Below are 14,885 nucleotides of genomic sequence, written 5' to 3'. Positions count from 1 at the left end.
TTTTTGATGGTTGCATCCTGCACTTTGAGTCCTATTTCACAGAACTATGCAAAAAGGATAGGCATGATACAGGTTGGAAAAAATGGCTATAGCAGGATAGTTCAAATGGCTTGATCGCTGTTAAATACAAAGAAAATCTCAGGCTAAAAACATATTATTCTCCAGGACACCAACTCTTCCTCCTATTGTTGGTGTCTAAAGGTTGAGTGAACCAAGTCGACTGCTGTCAGCCCATGTTATTTTATTTTTTGTTATGTTAGTTGTGCGTTCCACTCAATTCTCCAAGGAGACTGAAGTATTTCTGAAGCCCTTAGATTCAAGCCTCAAAAAAAAAGCACTGCAGAAGGCAAAGCAACATGAGAGGCAATACTTCAAGGGATAGAAATAACTGCTCAACGGAACAATTCAACGACTGAAATAAGTTTGAAAAGGGCAAAGAGGGGATAAAATGATGTATGGAAGATGCTGGTATTCTTAAGCTAAGGATAACTAAAATGCATCCATCTGATATCAGGACATTATCTTTCTTTCTCTGCTGCCATTCCACAGTATCACCTGCAGAAAACAGGAAGATCAGGCATGATGTGAGAAGTATTTCTTGGAATTTATTTTTGACTTGGTAGAATATCATTCATTTTGTTCCCCTTCTTGCATTATGCATCTTTAAATAAATATTCAAAACAGAAGTTTCAAAATTACTGAAAGGCACTACAAATACAATACGCTGTCCCTTAAGATTTTTACCTCAATTCACCAGAATCAAAATGCTGATTTTTTATTCCAATCTTTTAAAATATTTCTATTTCATGTGATTGTTTTTTTTCCCCATCCTGGCTGTATATATTTGTTGACCTGCTTGCCTGTTCACCCCCAAAACACAATGGCAAATTTCAGATGACTTTGTTAGAGGGAAAGAAGTTGGAGGTAATGAAGCTTCTACAATTGTCAGGAACATGTAAGATAGATGAGAGATGCTATACATTTTACCATTGAGAAATACACTGCAGCCTGAGCTCAAGATTTATTTAGACACCGGGAGACCCATATGGGAGCTAGATTTTATAAATACCCTAATTGTGGGAAAAGCAGCTTCAACATCAATCAGCTGCATGACATTGATCACAGGCTACATTAGTTCCAGCACTCAAAGAAGGTCTGGCATACATATAAAACCATACATTTTGTTTCAAAAAGCCAAGCTCTGCTTGTTAGGGGGGTTGGGTGTTCTAAAAAACACAATGGTTGAGTTCATCTTACTTTACAATTTGTCTGTAGAAAAACATTTTCTACTATAGAGTCAGGAAGCGCCCATCTTTGAAACAGAGAAAGAGGAGCAATCAGGAAGTAGCTTTCCAACTACTGGTCTTCTGTGCAGCCCAGACAAAACCTAGTGTATGTTTCTTCCTCTTGGAAATAATTAGCTTATTATTGTACAATGTAACTTTCACAGCCCACATTTTCCCCCAGAGTTTGCTGAGAGAACAGGGAAGAAAGAGACAAAGCAAAGATCTTGAGAAATTCCACAGACTGTCTTCAGAATACACTGCTGTTCCTAAGAAGCTGGCAGCTTGTTCCTGCTCAAATAATTCCTTTCCACTCTGATCTTTATGTTTCTGACAAAAATGACAGACTAAAAGCCAACAAGATAAAGAAAGCCAAGACAAGACTGGTAGACATGCTTAGAAACAGAAGACCAAAAACAAAACCAAAAAAACAAGAAAAAAATCCATCCAACCAAGAGGTGTATAGAGAGGAAAGAAAGTAAACCTACAGCTTACTTTAACTCTTGTGGGAGAAAAAGACCAAACAAAAAACAAAAAGCATATCCTTAAATAAAAAGAGAGAGAGAGAGAGAGAGAGAGAGAAATAAAAGGTATCAAAAGAGAACAAATGTCTATGCAATGTTATTCAAAAGGAAGATTTGGGTTTGCTTCATTTGATACAGTGACCTGAAAAAACAAGCGATCACTGCAAGTTATGGCATTTCCTGAGACTAGAATGTGTTGGTTTAAGAATGGGAATTTCTAGCAAGCTAAAGAGGAAACAGCACTGACACCAGCATTTGGATGCCGAGCCTTCAGTGGACCTTATTTGTTAAGGTTAAAATGTATTGCAGGAACGCAAGCATTTAGTTTACTTGAAAGAGGGGTAGAGAAGAAAACCAGATAGGCATCAGTACTCCGTTTGACTCCCAGAGGTTTCTCATGGCCATGCTGCATTTTGGCTCAGTTTCTCTGTGTCAGGCCATTCTTGCTTTGCCATAGAAACTACTTCGTCTTTCCAGTCATTGCTCAAATGCAGACTGTTTCTTTAGACAACTGGGAGAAAAGCTCATTATTTTTTCATATTTGCCTGTTAATTTTATTTTCTTCCAAGATGTGCAGGCAAGAGTTCTCATATCTGTAAAGCAGAACCTATTTCTGGTGATACTGAATTTGTATGCTAAAAATGACGAGCAAAGAATCAAATTAGCCAGTTTCACAGCAGGGACCTTCTGGTCAAAAGCATACTTTGACCAACTGTTGTTAGTACTCCGTGCATCCAAATCACAAGCGTTTCATCAAAAGAGGAGTTTCCCAGGATAACACAACATAACTCAGTGTAATCCTGAGGTCTTCACTATGGTGATGGATTTTACACTGTAGGGATCCACTAGTAAAAAACCCAGAGATACTGAGTAAGATATCTTGATTGCAGCTGAGATAAAGAGGTGCTGAAGTGACAACTGTCAGCATACCTCCTAAAAAAAATAACAGAAGAGAAGTAAACCACTCCAGGATGGAAATACGCACAGAAGCAGCATTCAAGAAGGGGTAGACAGTAAGCCAATCTTAACATAAATACACCTCCTGCCATCCTGTTCTGGCTCTTACCACAGCAATATGCTTACTATAAGCAGAGGCATTCTTTCAGGACCTCCTTTCTTAGAACTTTATTAAAAAGAAAGGATCGATACAGAGGTTGAAACTCGTACTTTAAATGGACATTAGATTAAACGTTCTTGTTTAATCCTGTTGAGACACACAAGGGATAAAATTCAAGCAAACCGTGCAAATCGTAATGAAAAAAACGCAATTTCAGATTTTGCCTCTTTCTGATTACATTGTCTGTGAAAGGATTATTTTCTAATATTTGTTCATCGGCTCCAAGTATCTGATAAACATTTTAGCAATTAATTACTTATTTGCCTCTTGCTACGAGCAATTTATTGCAAGCATTAAAAATTCAAGCAGTTTTCATCACGCACACAGATCATGTGATAAACTTTTGGCACTTAACTGTAGAAAGCTGAACTCCCAGAATCAGTTGTCTGATTCAAGTATTCACAAATATGACTTCAAAATCTGCCTCCCATGAATATTAAAACTGGATATTCATTGTTCCTGTTAGACAGTCTTCCCAATTAACATATTCACTAGAATATTTATGGAAAGCATACACAAAAAGAGTATGAACAGCATCAAAGTCAACCCATTTAAATACTAAGATGAGTATTTGCAGCCTTCCTTCATTTCACTTTATTGTATTTTATGAGGTGTTTGCCCAACTCTGGTTTCAATCATCCCTACAGATTGCTTGGACTGAAGTACACTCTCTGTCAGAGAATGACAGCTGCTCGACACTGTAGTGAAAACAGGACAATACAGGAAAGCAAGAAAGAAGGAAGACCTCTTACTCTTACAATGCTAGTCCAGCAGCTAACAAAAAACAGACTAATCCTTATCTCTCTCAAAGGCACCCTACCCAATTACAAACAACCACTTCTCCAGTTTTCATCTAAAAGTTACATTATCGATTCTTCCTTTCCTGTGACACATTTTCTAAACAGAAGCCCTGAAACAGACACTTCCAAACTCAAGAGGATCTGCCACACAGAGACTGGCAGCTCCAGTGTATTTTCATCCTGTCAGATGGAGGTGACAGCGAAAGTGTTTAGGGTACATAGCCACAATGGACACTTCCCTGAGGAATCAGTGATATCAAATTACAGTTCCAAGTATCCAATTTTACATGACCTCCACAATAGAGGGGATAGTAAACTGCTATATATATGGGAAAATGATGCCATCTCTGAAGCAAATGTTGGTTAGTGAAACTGCTATTTTCTAATGAAAATTCATTATGTGTTATTTCAGTTTCCTCTTTTCTAAATGCACTCTACCCTTCCCACTCTATTGCCTTGCCTTTTGAATGTAATTTAAGAATATTGGAACAATTAGCTTTTTCATTCAAAGTAACTGATAACTGAAATTATGTTGCCCTTGTGCATTGTTAAAAACAACAACCAGTAACCAGGTACATTCTAAGGCTATATAATAATCAAAATCCTCCTTAATATTCCAGTTCACAACCTTAATAGACATTTATACTTGATTAATGAGGCTTTTAGTAGCTATTGCTGTCACAGCTTGGATAATGAAACCTTCAATAAATATTTCAAGGCAGTGTCTGAGTGACAGCCGTGATGCAGCAGGCTGATTTGCACATAGGTTGCTCCGAAAGTAATGCCTCCTATTTATTTCCATGGAAACTACAACAGAAAACTACAAAACAGTATTTTTGCAATATTGTCACCACCATTAGCTATGCATTTTCACCGCTGATAAACGAAGCCTACATGCCGCAGTAATAAAAATCCACACGGCTGTGTAGAACTTGGATTGTCTTTCAAGTTGCTGTAACCATGGCTGAAACACATTACTCATCGCCTTGCTGTGCTCACATCCACTGCATAGTCTTCCATAAACATTCAGCAAGTGTCAATGAATGTCAGTGAGTCCCATTCTTTCCACATAGAGGAATTTAATGACACAGCTTAGTTTCACACGCGCTTCCATGTCAGACACTATTTTGTCAGACTGCCCCTCTGCTGCCATCTGTCACATGGCAACAACGTGTAATGAGATATTGGTGGGAAGGTTCAACCTCTACTCCATGCCATCAACATCCGCCCCTGATGTTGAGGGCAAACATAATAAGAGAAGTATTACTTTCAGAGTAGACATCATAATTTCTGGTAACAGAAACAAAAAACAAAATGAAAACAAAATTTCCATCTATAGCCACACCAAGGGAACTGATAACATTGGGGTATATTTTGCTTTACAGATCTACCAATATAGCACTTATAAAAGGTTTTTAAATGTGGACTCACTGCTATGCCATGGCAAACTAATAACTGAAGCCCTTAGATATATGAAAACAAAGCAGTAGTGCAATTGTTAATTGCATCAAGAACAAATAACTTAAAGATGCAACACTGAAGATTTAAGTACTGAAGAGACATTTGATTCCAATGCTCTAAAACACATAAGCAAACAAACAACTGCAGAAAGAAAAGGACTACAAAATTCTTTGCCATGACAACTCAGCTAGCTCAACTAGTTTATCTTAGTGGAAGAAAAAAAAAAACAACAACCCACAACTGTGCTATAAGTACCTGTAAAAGGAAACACACTGAGCCTTGACAGTGAAATTAGTATGGATTTACAAAGGGTAAATCAGACATGTCCAACCTGACTGCTTCCTGTGATGTAGTGATTATAGCTGTGAATACGAGAGACAAGTAGGTGCAATTTTATTTAATGTCTTTAATAGAATTCCTCTATCCAAGTTGGAGATTGGTCCTTCTGGGAGGACTTGGGGTCTTGCTGGACACTACGTTATGTATGACCCAGTAGTGTGCCTGGATAGCAACTCAAGCTGGGAACAATCAACAGGAACATAGCAAAGAGACTGAAAGGAGTGACCATTTCCCTTGATTTCATACTCACTGGACCACATCCAGCACATTGTGTCCAGTTTGGGGTCCTCCATTTAAGAAAGACATTAATGAAATAGAACTACGAAGCTGTTTGGTTGCTTAATTGCTTGCCCCAAAAGAGCCAAGTTTGCTCTGTTTGCCATTTACTTGAATCTGAAACCAGAGGAACTGGAAAGAAAACTCCTAGCAGCACCTGTGTTTAATCTGAAACACCTAGTGCCAGAAGCTGCAGAGGATTCTCCGTTCCTGCTGGTTTCAAATCAAAGTACCATGCTGTTGGGGCATTTTTTACTTAAGTATGCATTAACATATAAAGACATTAAAACATAAACTAATCATGTGGACCAAAGTGGCATAAAAAAACCCCCAAGAAGTCAAATAAATTGAAGAATGTCTTCAACTCTCTGGCCATTTTAAGTACAAGCTTAGGAAAATGCTAGCTATTATTTGGTTAAATATATACTTTAACTTACCCCGGTGTTCAACTAATAAACAGAGATTCATTCATCCCCCAGCCAAATATTAAAATAAAATAGAACCAAATAAACAGCCACAGAGAGATAGCGGAAAGAGTTAATGACTTTACATCGCTTGCAGTCCTTTTCCAGTGCAAGGCTTCTTAATCAGTAATGGGCTTTGCTCCCTGGTTTCATTTAAGATTAATTCACACTGAGAGCTTTAAGTCACCTCAAATAGCATGTAGAAGCAAATTTCAAGATCTGTATTGAACCCTCTGTAAAAACAAAGGATTCTACACGCAGGAGTTTAAAGCAGTACTCCATTTACAATTGTAGACACAATTAAAATAGTCATTACAATAAGGCAGCGTGATATTCTTCTAAAAACAAAAAGGTGAGGGCTGCATTTGCTCAGCTTTTAAAAATCAACAAAATCAGTACTGTTCTGAGTGCTAGATCATTGCTGTTCAAGTATGCAGCCAGCACCCCATATATTTTCAGTTTTATGTGAATCCCATAAGTGTTTCATTCTAGAATGAGCTCACAGAGATACTGCCCATTAAGGCAGAATTTTAAGTAACCAAATAAATTTGCATAAGCAAATATTTGTACCTGACATACAACTAATTCAGAGACGCATGCAATATACACTGAAAATCTTTAGATGCCCTTACTTGTAATTTAACTTGGAATCCAATTTAGTTCTGAAGCCAGGCACAAATTGCTCAGCCAGGATTACATAAAAGAAGCTTGCTTGACATTTAAAACAATGAATTTTAAAATTTATCAGACTATAAGCTGAACAGTTTTTGTATTTGAACAATTTTTTTAAAGGATGAAACACCTTTCTTCATGTTAAGATAACTAAGAAATGGGTTTTTTTAAGCTAGTGCCAGAAATGAAATGCTCTACCTTCAAAAAATAAAATAAAAACAACAAAAAGCTGCTTAGTAACAAGTAATGAGGGACACAACATTTTCTAATCTCACTTAACTGCACTGAACTCCTTTAAGAATAGAGAAAAAGTTCATCAGATACACAACTGAAAAGGCAAAGTACTGCTTGTTTCAAGTCTGATGATAAAAAGTACCAGTTATATGGCTGCAAGTCGATGCACATACACAAATTTGAAGATCTCTGAAAGGAGAGCTGTCCCAGGTATAACACCCAATGGCCACCCACAGGGACCTGGATTCAAACTGATTTTATAAAGAAATAGGACTTAGGTATTCATTGATTTTTTGTGTTCATCCTTCTGGCACAATAAGCACAGAGGCAGTGGCCAGAACTAATAGTCCTCACACAAGGTGAACGGCAAGAAAATAGTCTCATGTGCTTGCAGGTTTCAGCTACGTAGGTATTTATATAACCTAAACCCATAAAACATTTCACAGAATTCAGATTTTAAAGCAGGACATAGCACTAGAAGCAAATGGGCAGAATCTAGTACCTTGACATATCTCCTGTACAGGAAGAAGACTCAGAAGTAATACAACTATTTTCATGTCTTCTCTTGTAGAAGAACATCCCAAATGAAAACAGAACATCTCAGGGGTATTCACAGTGACATACTGACTGTTCTGTAAGGTGAAGGCAGACTATTAGCACAGCAAGTCTTAGACTGAATACTTCCCAGGAACTCTACGAGCTGCTCAGACAGGTGTTGTTCAGGCTGTGCATATTTATGCTCTGTTTAGGAAACGCGAGACAGTCATATGTAGGTTGCTCTGAAAGTAATGCACCCAATTTGTTTCCATGGAAACTAAAATCAATACAAAGAGCACAACAAAACTGTTAGAGAGCAAATTCTCAACTGTAACACTTTTTCAACACAGTAATCACTATTAGTGATGCATTTTCACCAGCAATGAAGAAGAGCCTGAATGTCATACTCACCAAAATCTGCATGGCGGAGCTACACCCATTTCCATTTTAACCTCCATGCTCACACACTCATGCCCCAAATGACAACAATCAGGGATCACTGCATGGGTCATGGTTACAGACACAGAGGGCAATGCAGCATCATCATGAAAGAGTGCAGAACTGTTAGAAGATGGCAAATTGTTCTGGGCAATCCTGGCACTCCGAAAGCTCTGTTAAACCTCAATGCGTGCTATGGGATGCACTGAGTAAAAGCCCTTTAAAAATCTCATTATTTCTTTACTGCTATGCTTACTTCACAGAGCAGAGTTCCACCACACCACATCCCATTCCACAAACTAAGAACCACCTGTTCCATGTTTCAGTGAGCAGAGGCTCACTGAGGCCATGAGGCCACTGGACAAAAGACAACCTGCAACTGAGTGACCCTCACCTAGCAGCGTGTACCACATATAGAACCATGCTAGGTATATGTTTTCCTGGATTTTCTTGCAGACCCTCTATGTTCTTGTAGCTAGATACACTTTCTGCTTCATATCCCAGAATTAAACACCATGACCCATACCATCCATACATATGAAGACTCACACACACATCCACAAAAACAAGAGTTATGTAAAAAGTGCCCCGAATACATATGGGTATCTTTTTAAACATTTCCAAACAGAATTAAGAGTAGAACTGAAAATAAGACAATAATTTTAACTGAAGTAAAATCTTACAGTGTACAACATAGATTCGCTGTTAAGGACCAGAAAACAGAGAGGACAAATAAATAAGGGGAAATCAGAGATCAGAGTTCTGTTTGCAACTTCATGTAAGTTCAAGGGTTAGAGGAAAACTGAACAGCAATAACCCACTCCTCAGCGGTGAGAACATGGTAAGGAAGGCACTTTGTTGAAACCTGCATGTTGGGAGCCATTTCCTGTGCAAATCAAACAGGCTTATTTAAATAAAACTAGTGATGATTGATTTACGTCTGTCTGCCCCGACACAAATCATTCAACACACGCTCTCCCAAGCCGTTACTCCCCTCCTACCTTCAAAACTCCCAGCAAACAGATAAATCCACGTTACGGCTGGCACGAAGAGGACGGTCAGAGAGGCAGCCAGGAATTTCCGTCTCCCTCTGCAGATTCCCAGCATTCTCTCAGGAGTTTCAGATTCCCAACCCAGCGCTGTTCCTATGTTGGAAGCAAATAGTCCACAGCCTCCCACATGTTACTCCCTGAAAAGGAAAGGAAAAAATGTCTCAGCAGCTTATCTCTCTACAGAAATGGGGAATAAGATAGTATTCCGTAAGAGTTAGAAGATCAAAGCCAAGAACTGTGTTATTGCAATTGCAAAGCAGTACTCATTTCATTGTTACACGTAACTATTTAATAATAAAGCAAATTTCATTAGTCCCCTATAGGACCATCAACAGAACATATCATAATATCTAAACACACACAAAGTTGATCTCACAAAGAGATGTCACCTCTATTTCTATATGTATTTGCTTCTCATTTACTCTAAAGACATTCTTGATTCTTTGATGCCTACATGTGGTGGTGCCCCTGGACAGATAAGAGAAATCCATGTGTATTCCTTCACCTGCTTCCAAAGAGCAAAAGCCAACCATTCAATCAATGAGCTGGCTGCAGGTGTCATGAACTCAAGACAGTGGCTGAAGAATGAATGAAAGGTAAAGTCAAGGGGGTGAGGGGTGCTATTAAAATGACAGTTTGCTAAGTGCGTTGAAAGAGCTCAATGCTGATGAACTGTATGAAAGAGAAAGGAAAGAAAAATGGGCAAGCAAGATTCCTTAGTCACAAACAGGTGGTATGAGGACCTTCATGCTGTATGCTATAATAAAAGGAGATTCTGAAAAGCATCATCATTTTTACAGGCAAAAATAGGATCTTGATTTATTTAAAACAGTTGATATGCATTTCACATGCATAGATAGCAGAATAATCTAGGGATATTTACTCACAGCAAAATGAATATTCCCACATCAGTGCAGGCATGCAGAGCACATGTTATACATACTTTGCTTTATATAAACATCTATAGCAAGACTGACATATATATACATATATATAGATAGATATTTAAAGGGAGGCAAGTGCAGGAAGGCTGGTGTTAAATTTGAGGAGTTGGAAAAGGGAGAGATTAAGTTGAAAAAGTTTAGTTCAGGCCTTGTGTGGAAGGCCTTCTGTCTCCTAATTTTAAAAATTGGTGCTTAAGCACAATGGGGAAGGAAGCACAGACAGAAACAGAACAAGGTAAAAAGAGAAGAAAGTTGATGCAAAGAACTTGGCTGCTGGGGATATCAGGCTGCAGTAATCAGAGAAACTTACAGCTCTTCCTCAAATGTACAACAGAGCCCACTTTACTCCACTACAGTTTAAGAGACGTGGTAGCACTCCTGACCTTGGAACTGATAAAACGGATTATAATTTGTCCAGAGCCAGCACAAATAGCATTCCACTGTGTCAGCTTTTCACCTGAGTGAATGCCTCACCACAGAGATTCTGCAGAAAATATGTGGACGGACTTAATATGAGCAGCTGTGGTATTAAGAGACACTGTGCTAAACAGACACACATTTGGTAGATAAATTGCAGAGGACTCTTAACTTTATTTCTTTCATTTGGATACTGATTACATTTCATTTATTTTCCTTACATCACATAGCTGGTACAACTACTCTAAAAAGTTTCCTTTAGATGCCTACTTGAAAACACGGATAATTCTCCTGAGTTTTGTGTTCTACACTTGCTATATGTATATATATTGTAAACTACTACACAGAATCATTTACTTGAAGCAGAAATTACATTTTTTTCAATCCCTATAACATCATGGAGTGCACCATTAGCATCAATCAATGCATATGAAAATAATCTTAGAAGTAGTTAACTCACAAGCAGGGTCATTCTTTCATAGCAATATTTTGCAATGCAGTGTGCTTCAGTCACATGATGCTCCTACCAATGACACCTGTAAAGCCCATAGAATCAACACTAAATGTTCCTGAAATGATGCTACTACAAATAAGGTGGCACAAATTTCCAGGATAATGACACTCAGACTACATAGTTGAGGGTTATAGTGGTGGTAGTGCAGTAACTCATCCTCAGGCTGCAAATTAAAAATAATAATAATCGATTTTTTAAATGTATTCTTTTAAATACCCAAGAAAATGAACTTCCTGAATAGAATCATAGAACGTCTGGGGTTGGAAGGGACCTCAAGGATCATGAAGTTCCAACCCGCTGATGCCTCAAGCAGGGCCACCATTCTCCACATTTAATACTAGACCAGGCTGCCCAAGGCCCCGTCCAACCTGGCTTTGAACACCTCCAGGGATGGGGCAGCCTGTTCCAGCACCTCGCCACTCTCTTGGTAAAGAACTTCCCCCTGATATCCAACCTAAATCCTCCCTTTTTCACCTTAAATCCCTTTTCCCCTTGTCCTGCTATTATCTACCCTTTCAAAGAGCTGAGGTCAATAGGTCAATGAGAAGGATGAAATCAAGGTTTTCTGTCCCATGAATATAAAGCACCCTAAAAAGTTAAGAAAGTAGAAGGAGCAACACTGAATTCTCAATTCAGCTGCAACAGAATGGTTGGAATGTGGGATATTCAGTCTTCTGCAAATTGTGATTTATCAGGAAAAAAACAACACAGCCAGACCATTCTGTATATTCATGCACATCCTTCAGCTCACTAGGAAGGTATCCGGGAAAATCCTAGAACGATAAGCAAGCATGTGATGGATCACCCTGCAAATGCTAAAGTACTTCATTTTGTAGTGCTTTAAAAGAGAAAAGATCCATAAGCTTTTTTAAAGGAATTTTCGACCAACATTCCCAATTTCTAAAAGCAGGGAAATGCTTCTTGAGTCTTAGATATTAGTTTTCAGAGAATATAATCACCACACCTGCTGAATATTTTTTTGTAACTAGACAATGCATTATTTGCAAAATCTACATAAGCAATTCTATGAAAGGTCCGTGACTGATAAAGAAAATGCTTAGCTAAAAAGGGAAGATTTTGACTCATTTATTTTTTATACATTTTATGTTTAATTTTTTTTTTTTTTTTACCTAACATGACATCTTCATATAAATTCAAAGAAGATAATGCAGTTCTTAACTGAGTATTTCTTTCAGTTCATCAGGTGTCAGCTTGATGTTAATCATGAAAGGAAAGTGACAACACTGGCTGCGCAATGGCTGAGCATGGAACAGGACAGTGCTGTGTTCCTTTCTGTCACATCAGCTCACTGTTGTGTTTCAGATCTCTTCAACAGAATCTACTGCTCGTTCACACTCCAACTTGTCTAGGAGGTCTTAAAAGCAGTTTATCGTAGCTGAGACAATCCAACCACCTAACAGCCAATGGGTCTGCCAGGGAGATGGTAGAGTTGCCATTCCTGGAGGCGTTCAAGAACCACGTGGATGTGGCACTGAGAAACACAGCTAGTGGGCATTGTGAGGATGGGCAAATGGTTGGACGAGGTAATCTTAGAGGCCTTTTCCAACTTTAATGATTCTATGATTTCTTAATTTATTGCCCAATGTAAGCAGTTCAAGATAAATAGTTTTAAACATGGTCTTCACTCTTCCAAGGAAGGTCAGATTCTCTGCCTCTACCACATATACACAGAAGGCATATACATTCAGGGTATTCATCTTCAATTTTTAATGTACTGAATATGCTCCAAGGGTATGATGTAATTTATTTTTTTTTAGAAATCAGATGAAATAAGTAATACCCACAGCAGCCAGCTGTGTGCGTGCCATCATGTATGTCGTGCTGTCAGTCAGATGCTCCACACTTCTGCAATTCAAGATTCATAAAACCTACTGCACATGTACAGATCAAAAGTCAGCAACGCAGCAACCTCAGGCCAGCTTGATTATTACTAACCGTGCTATAAGAGGCTAAGAGCCTGGACAATGCCTGTGTGAGAGGTTGCAGTGGGAATTAAAATAAATTGGGTTTCTCATTGCAAAAGCTTACTCATGACCTCCTTACCACTCCACAACAGTGAGCCGAAAGCCTTTCATTATCTTTGCATATGGTTAAACGCCTCCATTAACCGCATTACCTTGTCAGAGTGGTTGCTTTGTTTTAAATCAAGGATTATCTCCTCAGCTAAGCGTGAGGCAGCTCTCAACCAATATCAGCAGCACATATATTAAAGCATGTAACACAACACTAATCACATTGGTATTCGGTTTCAATTCTTTGTTTTGTTGTTGTTTTTTCCCCAATTATGGCATGACAGCCCGACTATGTTGGCCATCCAGCAGGAGTTCGGTGGAACAATGGAAGTAATTATGAAAACAAAAATCAAACACAATTAACTAGATTTAACTGCTCTACTATAAAAAGCTTTTCCAATCGCTTCATACAGTTTCTTGCATTTGTTACAGTTAATCTTATCCCAGTAATCTTCTGTTTGTTTTCAGAGCAACTGAGATGAATACATACAGTTAAAGATGTTTATACACCAATCCTGTGCCTTGGCTTTGCTATGTTTCTTCAATTAATGTTATCTAATTCTTTCTGCTTTTCCACACTTGCAGTCACAGAGTCAATGAACAATTTCTGCTGTAAAGCTTCCCCTTTGGCTCTGTGTCACTGTAGAATCCATCCTTTAAGAAAGATTTTTCACAGTTTTTCACCAAACTCAAAATATAAATAACCTAAAGACAAAAGCTGTGTATCTTAGCCAGTATTTTTCTAATGCTCATTTAAAACACTGTTAAAGCGAGGTTATAAGGAGTTTACTCCATGATAGTCAGCTTTTTATTTTATAAGAGGATTGCAGCTTTGTGGTCTTCCAGTTCTGGAAGCTCATGGCCATTTGACAGATTTTTTACCACACTAGAGGGAAATCTGATACCATAAAGACAGCATAGTGAAATAAAAGATAAAGAAACTATAAATCTTTATTTAGAAAAACATTCCATTGCTAATATGCTCCACTTCCAAAGTTGTTAAAGCAGAAATAGCATTTTGAAGGACAACATCATCTTCTCCCTCACCAAACTCTTCCCTCTCTCACACTGAAGAACATGTTATAGAAACAAATCTAAAGCTCCCTTTGCTTGTATACTGTCGGAATTTGCTTGATTTTCAGATCTTCCCCACTGTATCAGACTTCTCAGTCCATTCCTGGAAGCATTCGAGGCCAGGTTGGATAAGGACCTGGGCAGCCTGAGCTGGGGGGTGGCAGCCCTGCCTACGACAGGGGTTGAGATTGGGTGGTCTTTAAGGTCCCTGAGAATCCAACCTATTCTGTGATGCTGTGATTCTGTGGTACCATGGCTTGAGGAAAGGATTAGGGATCCTCCTCAGAAACCACCTTAAAGGAACAATTACAGCAGTTTCCAAATGCTACCAAATCTACTGTTTCTCAATAAGTTACAAGAAAATAGCCCTATCTATAAGACAGAAAATAGCTAGTAAGTTGACAGCAAAAATGAGTTCTGCCTTGCAACTGTGCTAACTGCTCTCAAGGCCCATAGAATTGACACCTTCTTTTATGTCTTCACTCAATATGTGCTGTGGCTCTAGGAAAATTCTGTTAGTGGTCTGATAATGAAAACTTTCTAGAAGTTTCCAGGCAGCAGGGCTGTAAGCAACACTACTGCAGGAATGGAGATCTATCTGGACAGGAGTGTGATTGCAGACAAAGAAAAGTAAGATGCTTTCACTTTTTTTCCTTTCAAGCTCAAAAGAAAGAATGACTGAAACTTTAACACTTAATATCAAAGA

General features: G+C 38.5%; 1 protein-coding gene across 2 annotated transcripts in view; it reads right to left on the bottom strand.

Moving 5' to 3' along the window:
* Nucleotides 1–14,885, bottom strand: part of LARGE1 (LARGE xylosyl- and glucuronyltransferase 1) — a 312,296-nt gene that overhangs the window by 217,950 nt on the left and 79,461 nt on the right. For both annotated transcript variants that reach the window (XM_072326861.1, XM_072326860.1), the window contains one exon: nucleotides 9,147–9,334. In XM_072326861.1, the coding sequence (XP_072182962.1) occupies nucleotides 9,147–9,252 (106 nt within the window). In that variant the 5' untranslated portion in view covers nucleotides 9,253–9,334. The remainder of the gene's footprint in view (nucleotides 1–9,146; nucleotides 9,335–14,885) is intronic.

This window comes from Excalfactoria chinensis, chromosome 1 (assembly GCF_039878825.1).
Source record: "Excalfactoria chinensis isolate bCotChi1 chromosome 1, bCotChi1.hap2, whole genome shotgun sequence".
Lineage (NCBI taxonomy): Eukaryota > Metazoa > Chordata > Aves > Galliformes > Phasianidae > Excalfactoria > Excalfactoria chinensis.
Note: the sequence above shows the minus strand (reverse complement) of the source record. Positions and strands in the feature narration are given on the sequence as shown.